General features: G+C 38.5%; 1 protein-coding gene across 1 annotated transcript; it reads left to right on the top strand.

The window, feature by feature from the left end:
- The first annotated feature begins 1,098 nt into the window (after window positions 1-1,098).
- Window positions 1,099-11,168, top strand: tomm34 (translocase of outer mitochondrial membrane 34). Its single transcript, XM_005938065.3, has 8 exons — window positions 1,099-1,343; window positions 3,039-3,188; window positions 5,023-5,122; window positions 5,420-5,572; window positions 6,193-6,365; window positions 6,576-6,723; window positions 7,895-8,021; window positions 9,782-11,168. Exons 2-8 carry the CDS (start codon window positions 3,059-3,061, stop codon window positions 9,881-9,883), a joined length of 933 nt encoding a protein of 310 aa, XP_005938127.1. The 5' UTR covers window positions 1,099-1,343; window positions 3,039-3,058; the 3' UTR covers window positions 9,884-11,168.
- Window positions 11,169-16,693: the final 5,525 nt, after the last annotated feature.

The following is a 16,693-nucleotide window of genomic DNA, read 5'->3' as shown; positions in this document are numbered from 1 at the left end:
GGACACTGGCGCCACCGGGCCCTCTGACCACCACCAGTAGGCAACGGGTGAAGTGTCTTGCCCAAGGACACAACGACCGAGACTGTCCAAGCTGGGGCTCGAACCGGCAACCTTCCAATTACAAGGCGAACTTGTACAACAACTCAACAACTCTTGAGCCATGATCGCTCTTAGAACACCCTCTAAGAGCAACCAGAGCCACTAACCAGGTTATGACTACAACCCCTGGGTTAAGCCCTCCAGGGATAACGTCCCTAGGGATTCTCCAGACGCCCTAAACCCGTCCCAACCTCCACATCAACCACAATGGCGAAAGCGGGACCAAACCACGACCCCCCACCCCCACTAGGTGATGGAGCCGATCAAAGGAGCCCAGAGGGATTGATCTAATGTGGTGGCAGAGGCTGTCTTGAGACTAATGTAATCTTTTAGATGGTTTCTATATTGGCTAGAATTAGGATCAAGATCCTGAGCACCAAGAAAACATGCACACAGAGACCCCAACCGGCCCAAACATCAAGGGCACACTGTAAACATTCAAAACTGAGCAATTTTTTTAAAATTATTTTTTACATTTTGCCTGAGTCTCAGACTATAAGTACTTCTTTTGCATATATTTTCTCAACTCCGTTTACAAGGTTTCTAACTCTAATAGGAACTCATGTTTGTACATTTAAATTGTACTCGTCAAACTAGATTACAAAAATAAAAATAATAAATACATTTAGATTTAAATAGGACACGATGTACCATCGCGAGATTTATGTCGAAACACAATTTGCTCTCTTGCTCTAAATAGAAACCGAACAACTGCTTCTCCCTATCTCACGAGGCGTTCAAGATACAGAAAGGATAGTGCAAAGGATTTTTCACCACGAAAGTAAAACGAGCTGCGCTTTATTATAGCTTCGCGATCAAAAGCTGAAGCATATATAAAAAATCTGCATGTATTATCTTATAAAGTTAAAATTATTGTGGCGATTACTGCTGAAAACTCAACCAGTGAGTCATTTGTGGTTTCTGGTCTCTGAACACACTTTGATCAGATGGTCACCAGAGGGCGCGCCATGCAGGTGAAAGTCCTACACTGACCACAGTACTTGAACACAGCGTTAAAACGAAGCGAAACCGATATCGCAAACTGAGAAGTTACTAGAGACTGCCGGCAAGTTCCATATACCTCCCCCTGTACTAAACTCTCTACCCAGGCAGAGTGTGGGTCTCAGCCACCGGGACAACATACATGCACTGAGTAATGCCATTATTAGCAACGTTCATAAGGGCAACAGATAGTTTGTGAAGAGGGGAACTTCCTCGTTGTGATCTCTCAGACTGAGCAGCCGGTAAGACATGCTAATAGTAGCAAAGCTATGCTACGCTATGTTAGCTGCCATAAAACACCATTCAAAACCCACACGAGTTAGCATTACTTAGCTAGCGAGTTAACGCATAGAAAGAGTGGGAGTAAGACGACTTTTAAGCAAAATCTCGAGGAAACAAGGTTCAGTTGTGGCTCTTTTTGAAAGTAGGATTTAAGTAATGGTTTGGAGAAAATGTCATGAACAGAATATGACTGTGTAACTGTTAGCGGCTAGGTACCAGATTAGCACACAGTTAGATGAGCAGGTTTGTTAATTTGGTGTGGGGTTTTTAACCTGAGGTTTAACTGATTTAAGTTAAGCCTGTGGTATATGTGAGTGGAAACTATTAGCTGTCATCAAATCTCAGTATTATTAATATTATTATTATTGTTGTTGTTGTTGTTGTTGTAGTAAGGCTACAGAAGCTGAAAGTGAAAGTATTTTTATTGGTTTATGATTCTCTGACACTGTCTCTGTTAGAGTAAATGTGATAATCAGGACACAGTGTTAATTAATTGGTTAAAAAGTAAAGGCATGTGGAAGCGAACATAAAGCACCACTGCAAGAAAAAAAATGACTTCAACTTAATTAATTGTTTAATTGTTGTACAGTGTAACTAATTGAAATTTTGTTTAAGATTAGACGAGATATGTTTTATTGATTCCAGATTTGGAAAATTCTTTAATTTACAGCCCTGCCAGTGGCCTCAAACAAAAATAAGCCTCTGTGCACTAAACAAAGCTATTTGATATATATTCTTGTTAGTCAATCTAAAATTGCCTGCATCTGAATGTGACTATATAGTGTTCGCAATTAAAATTACTCTTCTGATTTAGTGTTAATCAGGCAGTCTCGTGGCGTGCTTATGGTACAATTTTTATATTGAAATGATGATAAAATATATACTTTATAAGTAGTGATTACTTTCAGTATATGGCTTGTTGTGACATTTTGTTTCAGTTTCTCTACAGCACAAAACAAAAGCCGAAGACAATTGTCTAGTTTTGAATGGAGAAAATCCTCTTTGAGAAACTAAAATCTCTAAAAGAGTATTTTTTCCCCTCTAGTTTTACTTAAAAAATGATGAACTAATTATCAAAATAATTTCACACATTTTTCAAATTAATTGTCCGTTTCAGGCCAACACTGATGAATACAGTAACAAAATAAAAAAAACAAGCTGATCTTTAAACAATGATGGTATATGGCTGTTTTGTCTTAACCTGTAGTGATGAGAATTTATTATTAAGTTAAACCCTGTAGGGTGTTGACTCTTGTCTGGGTATCATTGAGAAACGTTAGTAGTGGTAGATCCTAATAGTTTAACAAGTCATCGCTAACATCGGACCTGTCTTCTTCTGTGTGCAGAGCTACACATACACTGCCACAGTCTTTCTCACATGAAGAAGCATCTTTGACAAAAAATATAGATACAAGATTCTCTTGACTGACACATAAACAAAGCTGTGTGCAACAACTAATATATCAATTTCTTTCTTTACAAAATTGTTGTAGAAATACGTGCCTCATTCAGCCACCACACAGAGGTGGGGAGGTCCACATTATTCCTTTGTATGAATAGAAATCCATTATTTTATTGATGAGTCATTTCAGTTACATTTGAATTGTCTGATGTTTTAATCCACATATAAAGCAACCATTACTGTATCATTTTAGGTAGGAGCCAGCAAGAAGACATGCCACCAAAACAGAAGTCCAAGTCCTGGGCTGAGCTGAAACAAGCTGGCAATGAATGTTTCAAGACAGGCCAATATGGCGAGGCCACAAATCTCTACAGCCAGGCAATCAAAGCGCTGGAGAAGAACAGTAAGTATTATAACCTGAGCGTGCGTACACTGAGAAATGAGTGTGAAGTACGTTTTATGTTCCTGTGACCTTATTTGATATAAATCTGCATTTTCCTAGGGATGGAAATTGATCAATTTAGTGGTTCCAATTCCATTAGAGGTTCATGTTGTCTTCTCATTTGGTTCTCACTGGCTCCTTTGAGACTCACCACCATCATTAAGCAGCATATCCAAAAACATTAAATTCATGCAGATTAATTGCATGTGGTGGTCAAATGTGTGTGCATGCTGGAGGTATTTCCCCTCTTTGTTGATCAGTATTGAGGTTGTTACTCAAAAAACATATTACACAGAACACTTTTCTTAAAAGAAATGCAGTACTTTGTAATGTAGTACTTCACAACTCCCAAGAGGAAGTAATTTGTTATAAGATTCTCATAACCTTCATTACTTTAACATTTCACTACTGTAAAATGACCTCATAGTTACCAGTTAACAGTATAAACCTACTGGCACATTCCTGTTCCTCAACAAAAACCCCAATCCTAATGCAGACACACATACAGTCTTTCTCTTAGTATTCAGTTATGAACACAAAGCAAAGATGAAAACTAGCACAAGGAGACTTCACAGTGATTATGATTCTACTGTAGAAACATTACATTACTTTTGTGTTTCTCCATAAAAATAGAAGTAGAAACGGAGGCTGCAGCCTGACTGCTCATCCGTTTTTTACCTGTTGAAGTTCAGGGTTTGAGTTCAGGGGTTGGTATTTACTCAGCTTTAACATCACTCTGGGTCCTTGGCTAGCTTAGTGTTAGTATGCTTGCAAAGGGCCAAAGTTGTATTAGCAACATAATGCAGTTGTTTCTGTGCTGGATGTAGTTTGCACTCTCATCCTTTTGTGCAATAAAAATAAGTACATGCTGTAGACTGAACCGCTATTTTCCTCCTCCAGCACACAGATAAGCAGGATCGATAGGCAAGCAGACCAACACTTCCAAGGAATTGAATTATTGGGAACCTATTACTGGTTCTTAATTCCCATCTCTACATTTTTCTTCTTCTTCTTTTTTAAACTGGCATACAAAAAATTGACCTGTGGCTCCATAGTGCAATACTGCAGAGTTTGCGCTATTGCACTGGCAAGAGACAGTTTTCTTGTGGGTTTATATTAGGAAGGGCTTTTGGCATAAAACTCTGCCAAAACAAATATGCAAAGCCACCTGCTCTGGTGACCCCTTGTGAATAAGGGAGCAGCAGAAGATAGCTAGTAAAAAAGGTCTTAAACAATAAGATGAAACCCATATGAATGTAAAACCAGTGCTCTTTTATTTTCTTCTTCCTTTCCATTGGCTCTGACTAAAACCTCTTTGGGGAAAATCAGTGTGTGTACACTGACATCCCAAGTGAATATACTCAGTCTAGGTAGTCTCTCTATCTGCTTCCTCCACTTATGTGTGCAGAGCTGCACACATAAGTGCAATTAGTACTGCAATTAGTATTTAGTATTACAGTACAGGCAAAATGCTATAAGAATTGAGTGCAACATTAAATTGTATCAAATCCCTCTTCTTCCTCGCTAGTCGCAGTTTCTAACATGGCTATTGTAGCATCAGGGAACAGCAAAGCAGTTTTTGAGAATTGATGCCATGTTGCAATAAGTAGAGACTTAAGACTTAAAAATATTTTACAATGTGCTTGACAACACTACAATGCTGTGTTGTGTGATTTGTGTTTTCTGGTCATTTAATGAATGTTTTCTTTCTAACAGTTGCACATGTCTTCAGATTAATAGGGTTATTTGTTGTTTGACGATCTGCTCTTAAACACATCGTTTTGTTCCTGTTAAGGTAAAAGGAATCCAGAGGATTTGTCCATTTTGTATTCAAACCGTGCAGCCAGCTACCTGAAGGATGGCAACTGTGGGGAATGTGTGAAAGACTGCAATATGTGAGTGTGATGTTGCAATTTGGATTTCATGCATCTTTCTTTCCTCAAATCTTACACCCTTATTTTCTTATTTGGGGTGTTTGATTGTGTGAGAACATCCAACCTTTGGTAATGTAACATAAGGGAGATGCTCAAGTACATGAAATAAAAGGAATGTTTTGTTCTGTTCTGTATATTGACTTCTGTAGTTTTGTCCATTAAACTTATTGTTAAATTTTTAATGACGATATGTCCATTTTCAGCCTGTTCATTATCAAAACATTATCTAAATTATGATTTTAACATGTTTTCTTTCAGGTCTCTGGAGTTATCCCAGTTCAATGTGAAGTCTCTGCTTCGTCGTGCTGCTGCCTCCGAAGCTCTGGAGCGTTATAGGCAAGCTTACGTAGACTACAAAACTGCTCTACAGATTGACTGCAACATAGCAGCAGCTCACGATGGCACCAACAGGTATGTTGTCTGTTAGCTAGCTGAGTGATGGTTATATTTTAGCTTACAATATAATATTCACCATCTCTGAGTTTCTATAGCTGCAGTACCTTAATACGAGCCTTTCCAATTGCACTGTGAACAATATCAACATATTGTGTTTGTATGGCATATTACTGCCAAGTAGACCAAGCACAGTTGTTTCCGAGTTTGATTTTCCAGATCGAAATAAACAAATCTAACCAGTTTACACTTTACAATTTACAGTTTTGCAGAAATATCAGTACAGAAATATCTGTTTTAGGAGGTTTAAAAAAACAGATGGTTTATGCATCTTCTTGGTCTGTTGTAGGTTTTAAACACTGTTCTGTAATCCCCCGTCCCCAAGAAAGAGATTATGAAACCATAATGAAAATACACAGACCTGACATTAGACCTACACATGAGTATTTGTAAATACATTAGCAGAAGTGTCTTCACAGTATCTCTAATTGGCCAGCTCCATTAATTGAAGTAAAAGTGTTGACTCCTTGGTTCCACAGTTCAAGAACAGAACCTGAACTTGTGGGCAGAAGCACAAAAAGTTTGTTTTTCAGCTTCTTCTCTGTTCACATTCTTGTCACTGTTGTACTGTTTCTCAGGATGACAAAGGCACTCACAGAGACAGACGGTCCGTCATGGAGAGAAAAGCTTCCTCCCATTCCCACAGTTCCTCTGTCTGTGAAGGAAAAACTTGCCCAAAAGTCTGCAGGCAATGTCACCCAACAAAGCCCAACACCTCAGCAGAATGGCACAACGCAAACAAAAAAACCTGGTACATAGATTTATGAAAAATTATGTTATTTAAAATTATGTTATTGATTTGAATTGACTGAGTTCCTTGTTAGTGTCAAAGAGTTGACCAGCTTCATGAAAACATAACCATTCATTGGATTTTTTTAAAAGTTACTTAGAGACGGAGCAGCATTATCATATTCAAACTCTCTTTTTTATGCCCCCCACCTTTTCCTTACCTTCTCCTCAGCTCCCAGTGATAAAGAGATAAAGAAAGCTCAGGCCTTAAAAGAAGAAGGCAATGCCCTGGTGAAGAAAGGAGAGCACAAGAAGGCCATAGAGAAGTACAGCCAGAGCCTCAAACACAACCCTACAGAAGTCACCACCTACACCAACCGGTGAGCCTTGATCATCAGCATCTGTGTCTCTGCAGTGTTGTATTTAATATTGCTCCAACGAATATATCAACCATCATATATTATTTGGTCCTGTTTTTGTTTGTTTATAAAATAAAGACTCCTACAGATTTAGCTAAATATAGCTTTGGCAGTTATAAAAAACCTGACTATATAAGAATAGTAATATGTTCATATAGGTGGATGATTTTAATATCGTTGAAACTGTGTTAAAGGGATTTGCATACCTATGAAAACTTTAAAGATGACATGGTATTCATAATATACATTTTAAGATTTTTGTTTTGATAACTTTTCTCTGCTTTAATATTCAGTTGCTTTATTTAATCAGGAGGCATTTGTACTATGTTGGGCAGTTTCTGTGTAATGCCCATTGCCTATTAAGCCTGTTTTTTAGTGGCTGATGGAAATTTGCAAGCTGTAGCTTATATGGACTAACTGCTGTTGCACAGTAGATGAGTCATGTTTTTCTGCGTGACTGGACAAAAATGCTAAAATCATTAGCTTAGTACACAGATATTACTTTACACTTAAGTCTTTCCTGACTTTTTGACATGAGTAAACATAACACAGTAGCACTAGAAAACAATAACAAACACAAAAAAAAAATATTAAAGAAATGCCGGGACTCTATTTCTCTGCTGCACTGTGACATGAATTCGGCCCCTTAGCTTGTTATATTTTCTTTGGAGGATCCTTAATGTGGATTTCTGACAATGAATAGTAAAGAATCAGTCTGAATCACATGATGGCCCTGGACTAAGATAAATATAAATTAAAAAGTAAACAAAAAAACACTTTAGCTGGATATTATTTAAAGAGTTCGTTGAAATGGAGTTCACATTTAAAAATATTTCAGTAACAAATGAACAAATGAAGAGGCTAGAAAGCATTTAAAGGTAAAGTTTTAGGTGTGTCAGTCAAATAAAAGCTTAGACAAAAAAATGAATAATCTTGAAGAACCTGAAAATAAATACAAATTCAGATTCATCCATTTTGGAGTGCTCTGATCACAGAGTGTTATACATGTAGTGAAGCATTTTAGATTAATAATTAATACATCATGGCAACATTATTGTTTGACTGGACCTTCAAATAAATAAAGATGCGCCCAGATGTTTTAAATGTGGTTTACTGTGTGTTGTGTGATTAGGGCGCTGTGCTACCTGTCAGTGAAGCAGTACAGAGACGCCATCAGAGACTGTGACGAGGCGCTGGTGATTGACAGCAACAATGTCAAGGCTCTCTACAGGAGGGCTCAGGCTCACAAGGAACTCAAGGTAAGAGCACGAGTCTTCATCACCGCGCTCCAGCTTCTGATTCCCACACAGCGCAATCAGACGTTAGTTTCAAAAGTGTCTGCAGGTTTTCAAGCTAAGCGACAAAATAAAAAGCATTTCCTGGCTTGATAATTACCAGCGTTTCCCCTGACAGTCTCTCCTCATTAGTAGTCAAAACACACAGAGGAGACAGTAAGCTCGGCACTCGCAGCTACATGCAGTGAAAAGCTCAAGTCTGTGTTTGGTGGTTTGAGTTGTCAAAAAGAGACGAAGAGAGTCGATTCTCCTTCATTTCCACCTCATATTGTTTAACGTGATTTTTATCTAGACATCCAATTATCGGTGTCTCCTCTTCCATTGCCTTGAGTAACAGATAACCTGCCAGCGCAAGAAAACAAAAAGAGGGGGCGGGGGTGCAAAATAAGCAAAGATTTATCATGTATTTTCTTTATTCATGTTCTTCTTTTCCTGTGATTGTGAATCTCAATACTACATCACTGATCATAGCTAACACTATCTCAGCTGGGTTCAAGATCAGGTCACCTAAAGACGTGAATAAAAATAGTAGTTATTTCAGATAGAGAAGAAACAAGAAGGCATTGTCTACCGGTTACCCAGACTAGGGCACTAGTCACTCGTTCACTCTTTTTTTTTTTTTTAAAGCTCAGTCAATGCTAGCCACCTAGTACCATCTGTTCCTGCCTTAGTTGTGGGCTTTAAATCATTCAGCTGGTTTTGCAGAGAGGAACTCGTTTTTTCATCATTTTGGACGGCATTTTTTTTCATTGTCACAAAGTACTAAAGGAAATGACTAGTTTTTTTGCTGGGTGACGTTTTGTATCTTGATCTACTTTGAGATGGAATTTAGAAAAAAATCAGTTTGAACATTTATTTTGTCATGTGGGATTACAGTCACACTTACAGTCATAAGTGTGACTGTAATCCCGTTTTAATATTAAATGGTAGCTAAACAGAGGTGTATTTAAACACAAGAGAGCCTTCATTATGTGATTAGTGTCACTTGTTTACCCATGTTTAGTGTTTCCCATAGAAATAGATTGAATTTGTGAATATATAAATAAATAATAAAGCACATATGCTTTGTGACAAAAAGTAATGGGATAGTTATCAACTTCTTCCTCATCCTCTACTGTCTTTGACTGAACCCAAAGGCAGTCGTCCTTGTTCTGCTCTGAATCTGGTCTGTGAGCCTCAAGACTTCCAAATAGATGTCCAGAACAGAACAAGGACTACTGTTGCCTGATGCAGTCCAACGTGGTGGAATCAGACCCTGACCCATCACAGGATGACAGTCGAGACTGCCACAACAACAGCAATCTAATCAGACTGTTCACGGGGAAACATGAAACAGAAAGTTCAGTTGATGCTCAGGTCCTATCAAAATAATGGCATGGGGATCTTCTCAAAGTAAACTGATTGAGTTGTTTTCTCAGATGAATGAAAATTTAAAACTAAATAGCAAAATATATGCAAACTATAAGGCAGCGGGCAAGAGACATTATTATTTACTTGTTAGTTCCAAGCTGGTTTGTTTTTAAAAATGTTCAAGTTTACCTTGTGAGAAAGCACATACGTCAACTGTGGATTAAATTGCATTGTTCTGAACTGTGTTGATTGTTTTTATGCAGATATTGGTCACTGACTCTGTTCTACTGAGGTGTTTTTACTTTCAGTTTCTCTGACCTTGTCAGCATTGTTTCATTTTTAATCTCTGAAACTTTTTGCCTTCTCCCCTGCAGGACGTCAGAGCCTGCGTGGACGATCTGAACACTCTGCTGAAAGTGGAACCAAAGAACTCGGCCGCCTTGAAGCTCCTGCAGGAAGTGCAGAAGAAGAAATGAGGACAGGTCAGGGACTAGAGGCAGCAGTAAGGATGTGTCACTGCTCTGAGTGCAAGAAGCCAAAGTCATCTTTTTTTATAAGAATCAGTTGGTGGAAAATAGCAGAACAGTGACATGATTCTACTGTCTGTGAGTCCAAGACCAGGCCCGTGTTTCCCAAAACTCCTTCACTGAATTCCTGTTTGATGTGTTTACTCTCACTTGAACAGACATGAAGTTGGTCTCAAGGTGCTTGTAGAAAACCACATCAGCTCTGGATACTTAGAAATGATGTTGGAATAGGAATGAAGCAGCCTTGGAAATATTTCTTTTACCACTTTTAGCTTGTCAGTTTCCAATCATCCAGTATTTATGGTTATTTATTTTACTCACACACCTCAACCTGGTTCTGAGAATAAACGTTTACCATCGTCATTTGTAAAACTTGAGCAGGCAGTCAGCTATCGTGAAGCTCCTGCTGGGTGCCAGAACTTAAATTTGATGTTAATGTATGTTTTGACAAATAAATTTACCTCAAGGGTATGCACCTAAGGACTTTTCCAAGACAAAAAACTATGATCATATTCAAACCCTGTGAAACAGGTCAGTCAACAAGTTTACTTTGCTGATGCAAAATCTGAGATGCAGCTGAATTCTCCAAAAAATAAGCCAAGTTGAATCAGACATGACATAGAAATCTGAGAGACTACAGGAATAGCAAAGAGGGTGGCTCTGTGGGTAGGGTTGGTGCTTACTATCGGAGCTTGAGTGTCATGGTACCACTACATGGCCATAAATGACATGAGGAAGGCAAAAAAATGCCTTCATATTAGCAGGCTGAAGTCTTTTAGGTAACCATGGATAAACTATTATCTTAAAGTTTGATGAATCCAAAAAGTTTTGACAGAAACTGAAAGAGTTTTTCCTTAGAAATCAGTTGCTGTTGAGAAGCCCACTTTAGAGTTAAATCACAAAGCTTCTGTAAACACTGGTGATCATAGACGTTAAGTTTCAAGGTAACAGCCAATTCAGATGTTTTCACTCTCAGGTAGTGTACTTATTTATCCCATGTTTGGAGTACATGTTTCTGTTTCTAGGTCCTTTGATATTTATAATGTCCATGCCATATAGGATAGCTTGCATAGATTTCCTCAGTAGAGTCTGATCTAGTTAACTTGTGAGACAGTCATATGCCTGCAGAGCTGTTTGTGTGAGAGTTCAAGTAGCAAGCCTTTTGCAGCATATCACTACAGTATGTATGCTTTGGATTTAATTTCCTGGAATAAAGGAAAACGTTTCTTTGGCATTTCTTCTTAATTACTCCGATGTAGGAAGGTGTAGTGATGCTGCAGATTTTGATGTCAACAAAAGAATTGCCTTTTTGTTTTTGTAGGCCAGCCCAGAAGTTCGTACTGCCCCGGTTCCTTCAGCCAAAACGTGATTCAGACTTTCCCAGGAAGTAGGCTCAGTGGGGAGTAAAATTTTGTAATACCTGTACGTTTTGTACAGAATGATGATCTTTAAAAATTCATGATATGTTTGTGCTTTAAGAATAAGCAGTTGCGAGCTGTAAAATGTTAATGTTAGGACACAAACCAAGGGTGTTCAACTCATTGTAGTTAAAGGGCCACATATGGCGCAATTTGACCTGCAGTGGTCGAGAGCCACTGATAAATTATATTAGCTGACCTGCTAAAGATGTGAAGTCTGTAAATGTTCCACTGTTTTAATGAGCCATCAGTTTTAACGATAGTATTTTAGTTCACTGCTTTTGATCCATGCTGGTATCTCAGCAGTACGTTTTATTGATAAAAAATGTAGTTATTATTGATCGAACTGTCACCTGACATGTAGTGGGTGTGTTGGACCCATGTTTGACTCGCTTGCTATAAACAAACCTCACTAAGGTTGCTTCTAACTTTAACCTCACACCACTAGGCTGTTATGGGGCATGTGAGAGCGTAGAAATTCTCAGATGGCCGTCACCTCCTTGCACATTTTTACAAGCCAATGAAAGACTTGTTGAACGGGCTGTTTGATGGACGAGTCTTACTGGATTTTTGAAACCATGAAGGCTTCGATGGTGATGACTCAAGAAAAGCTTTACTGAACAAAGTATGAAAATCTGTTAACCACAGACCTTTTTTGAACATCTAAAAAAGAATAAATAAGATAATACATTTAAAAAAACAAACAAGGCAAGTGAAGTGGAAATAAAACATACCAACTCATTTCCAGGTTGTAAGACTTGTGCAGTCTGTTTATGGTTCAAATTATAACTAAGAGCGGAGACCTTCTCTGGTTATCTGCATATATTATCACTGTCACCTATTGGACACCACATTCTTACTACTTTGCTTCATTTCATTTCTCTCTGTCCCAAGTGAGAGCGGTTGGCTTGGTACTTTAGCTTCGGAACGTCGACTTGTTCCCCTTCTCTTGACATATGCAGTATGTGAACCAAGTAGTAGTGTCCTCACACGGGTCCTTATGTACAAAGTATTGCCTCATTCTGTGAACTTTCTATTTCATTGTAGATAGAGTAAAATTTCTTATTAACTTGCTGTAGCTTAGCATCTCCATCCTGACTAAAGTGCCTGTGTCCATCTTTCATCTGCTGAAGCTAAAATCATGTTTTTTGTTTCAGTGACAGCACCTCCACATGTATATCAAGTTATTCATTCAGGGAAACTTTGAAGCACATCTATGCTTGATCCTTTGTTTTATCTCACTGTTGTTTTTGCAGTTTGTTATTTTAGTTTTGTCACTTGCTTCTGTTTTAACTGCAAATAAATTTGAGGGGAAAAAAAGATTGAGCATGCTCTACCTTCTTTTAGTCTTTAAAATAAAATATGACAGCACTTGATCACTTTGCAGAGCATCAGATGAAAGTAAGACAAACTAACTACACCCCTACTAGCTTGGTAGTTATTAGCTTACCCCTTTAAGTGCTAAGATACCTTATTTTGTATATCTGTTGGTGTTGCTGCTTCTAAAAAAGACAAATGACACAAGTGACACAGGTTTACAGTTTCCCCCAATTTGCTAAGCTGACCAGCTGCTGCATACAGCGTCATACTTACTGTAGGATTTGATCGTCTCATTGATTTATACAATCCAGAGGCTGCCCCTCTGTTGGTCTTCCTTGGTCTCTTGTGTTCTGGGGGCCTCTGGATGTCTGGAGTTTTGATCTCCTCCATACCCGCTTCACACCCTGGAGGACGGGGCTGTGGCCCCCCCACACTCCCTAGCAGATCATTACATGGAGAAACCTTTGGAATGCAAGCATGCTGATCCACACAGGTATGCACACAGGTGTACACATGGGTATTCACAGACGCGGACTAAAGCTTTCTTGGCTGCTGCCTCAAAGCACACTGTGCGCTGTCTATCTTGCGTGCTGCACAATATCGTTTATTATTTAGTAACTATTGATATCTATGACTAGCTAGTTTATTGTGATGGTGCTTTGTTTTCTCTACTATTATGTTGCTCTTTGTTGTTTGCTGTCTCCTCTGTTTGTTTTTTTTGTTTGTTGTTTTTTCTCCATACAGGTGACCCAGGAGTTTTGTTTTTTTTTTTTTTTTCTTTCTTCCCTTCTCACCTCTCTTCTCCCCTTTGGTTTTCTTTCTTTCTCTCCCCCTCTTTCTCTCATTCATTCCCCCTGTCCTATTTATTAAAAAAAAAAAAAAAAAAAGACAAAGGATGAACTGAAGCTCTGCCATCACGTAATGTCGCATACTGCTGTTTCTGATGTCATTTAATAAAAAAAAAAAAGATTTATACAATCCTCATCCACAACTACACATGGATTTGCTTGTGTCTATGTAACATAAACAGCAAGAAGAAATAAGTTTTTTTTTTAATCTGGATGGCTTTGTGCAATCTTTTTTCAATATGACACGAATTATTAAACTTAAAATCTTTCTTGCCTACAAAATCTTGAATAATAAGGCCCCATCCTATCTTAAAGACCTCATAGTACCATATTATCCTGACCAAACACTTCACTCTCAGACTGGTGGCTTACATGTGGTTCCTAGAGCTTTCAGACGCAAAATGGGAGACGGCGCATAAAGCTTTAAGGCACCTCTTTTGTGGAACCAGCTCCCAGTTTGAATTCAGAAGACAGACACTCGCTCTGCTTTTAAGATTAGTCTTAAAAAATATTGTCAGAAATCATCAGCATAGTTTTTTTTATTTATTTTTTTACATAAAGATTAGCATATTTTATAGTCAAATGAAAACATCAAATTCCATTTGTTATGTTTGGAGGTTTTCCTCCTCATCTGTACACACAAGTCAGCCTCAAATCGAAAGTGCAACCAAGAAATTGAGATAAGTGCTGTTTTTGTTGGCAGCACACTCAGACATGACTCCTTCCCCAGATCCGGTCCAGTTCAGTCAGGCAGGAGAGAAGCCAACAACTTCACTTAACTGTAAAGCACTTACAAAGAAATACAGCAGCTTGTCTTTCCTCTCAACTAGTTTTCTAAAAGAAAAAGAAAAGTATCTGTCAAATCTAATAGTGTTTCCTGTGAACTACAGATAAAAAACAAAAAACAAAAACAGGTTGGCATTTTGCAATGCAGTCAATAAAAAACATTAAGGTTCACAGACAAAACAGTTCTTCATCAGGCCTGACGTAACCTTTAACACCTCTTTACCTCCTAATGTGTCTCATTATGCTCAGCTTGACTAACTAACTTCAGTAATTCCTGCATATTTGCACAGTTTTACCAAATTACATAGTTCTGGGCACAAAACTAATGGTCTAATATCTCCTGTACACAAAGAAAGATCCAGAAATCCTGCATAGCCCTTAATTAATAGATGTACAATGCTCAAGTAGCAGTTAACTATCATCTACATTCACACCACTCAATCTCTCCCCGCTGAGTGTGCGCACAATAAAATATTCAGAAAGACAGCACATCAAAGTGGATTCAACACTCGGAGAGCGAAAACGAGCTCAAACAGATAAAAATACGAACGACTCGAGCAGCCAGAGCCCGATATATTCAGGGGGTGTTTAGAGGTAGTGCAGACTCTGAGCTGCACACCCGATGATCCATCCTCCACTTAATATTGACATTTTTAGCTAAATCTGCATTTCAAAAGATCACTGCTGCCATAGTCAGTCCTGAGAAAACATATATAAAAACATGTTAAAATTAAATACAAGTGTATCTGAACCTGCGTCATGTTCATATAGTCAGATATTTCAGAGTCACAAGTTCACATATCACTTTATCTTCTTCACATCTGTGATGAATCCGTTTAGGATCATCAGTGAACCTAGCCTAGCATAGATGTCCTTGGACTGCAGGATGAAATCTGAGTACCTGGAAGAAAACCACACATGCAACTCCACAGAGAAAGGCCCCAGCAGGGGTTCAAACCAGTTCTAACCACTCCATCGCCATCCTGTCAGTCTTTCACAGGATATTTTAGGTAACTCTCATATTTGGTGCATTGTTTTGTACTTTGATGCTGTGTGAGCACTGGAGGAGTAGATTATTTCCCCTCAGACGGCTTGGAAACGGTTGCAGATTGCATCAGCTCTTAGAGCAGTGGCTCTGGGCATTACTGGGGCTGAAGCAAATGCCTCAAACTGACGTGACTTGGGACCAGCGTGGTCCTCCATCACAGTAATATTCACTTCAGGGGATACTGGAGGTAAAACTCCTCCGGCTTTAAATAGCTGTTTGTAGCAGAGGTGCCTTTAGATTCTGTTGGCTCTCCATTTTTCTTGGAAACCAGCTGCCTGAAGCAAACCCTCTCCCCCCCTTCCCATTGGTTCAAACATTTAAACTTTTTCCACTGATGTAATTTCACACTCAAGTCAAACCTTTTTAAAAGTGATGGTTGTTTATTTCTTTACTATAACTGCAAACCCACTTATATGGCAACTATAACAATAGTAAAGTTTTCCAGATAGATTGCTGTTTCAGTGTATAAAGTGGAGGTGCTACGTTTGCAGTCTTTTCCAATTCAAAAAGTTTTAGAATACATTTCAAACAGTGAGACTGATGTGAAATTTATAAACATTTCAAAGTGATGTCACTTTTCATTACAAGTGTCCTGACACAGACAGCTGTAAGTCATCAGTATCCGAGGCCTCCCCTTCATCATTTTCATAGAACCGAATGTAACCTATTCGTGTGAGCTGTCGGTGACCTCTGGAGCATTTTTAATCGGTTATCTGACTAAAATTATGACTCACCTTGTGCTTCAGTCTCCGAGTGAAATTCTAGTGTTTTACGAGTCTGTTTTTTAGCCAAAAAAGCTGACTTGTGTCTTCACATTCTACCTTCAAAGGGTAACGATGCAGCTTGCTAAATAGCCTTGAAATAAACTAAACATGGCGACTTCTGGTTCCAAAATCCCAACACTGAGGCTTCAAAATGCCCAGTTCAACACAGTGGCTTCATCAGGTTGTGGTAATCATTCAGATGACTGTAAGGGATGCACAGAAGTGGAGTTTTGTTACGTCATATTATGTTCTGCATGTATACAAAGCAAAATTATAAAGGAAGTGAACCACTACACGAGAAATAATATAAATTGAGTATAAAATGTCTGATGCTGATGAAAATTCCCTTCAAGCCATGCATGGATTGAGTCTCTGGGTCTGGATTAGTTTGATACTTCCTTAAGAAGATCGAGGCAATAACTCAAACTTATTTCTTACTCGATAAGAGTTTGTAAAGGTGTGATGCTTAATGTCCACAATTTAATCAAAGCCACGTTGAGCTGACGTTTCCTTCTGATAAAATGCAAATCCGTTGATATCTAAACACACCAAAGAAAAACCTTTATGGCTGAAGG

This window comes from Haplochromis burtoni, unplaced genomic scaffold (genome assembly GCF_018398535.1).
Source record: "Haplochromis burtoni strain Fernald_Lab_line unplaced genomic scaffold, NCSU_Asbu1 Contig_239, whole genome shotgun sequence".
Classification (NCBI taxonomy): domain Eukaryota; kingdom Metazoa; phylum Chordata; class Actinopteri; order Cichliformes; family Cichlidae; genus Haplochromis; species Haplochromis burtoni.
This window is presented reverse-complemented; position numbering and strand designations above follow the sequence as displayed.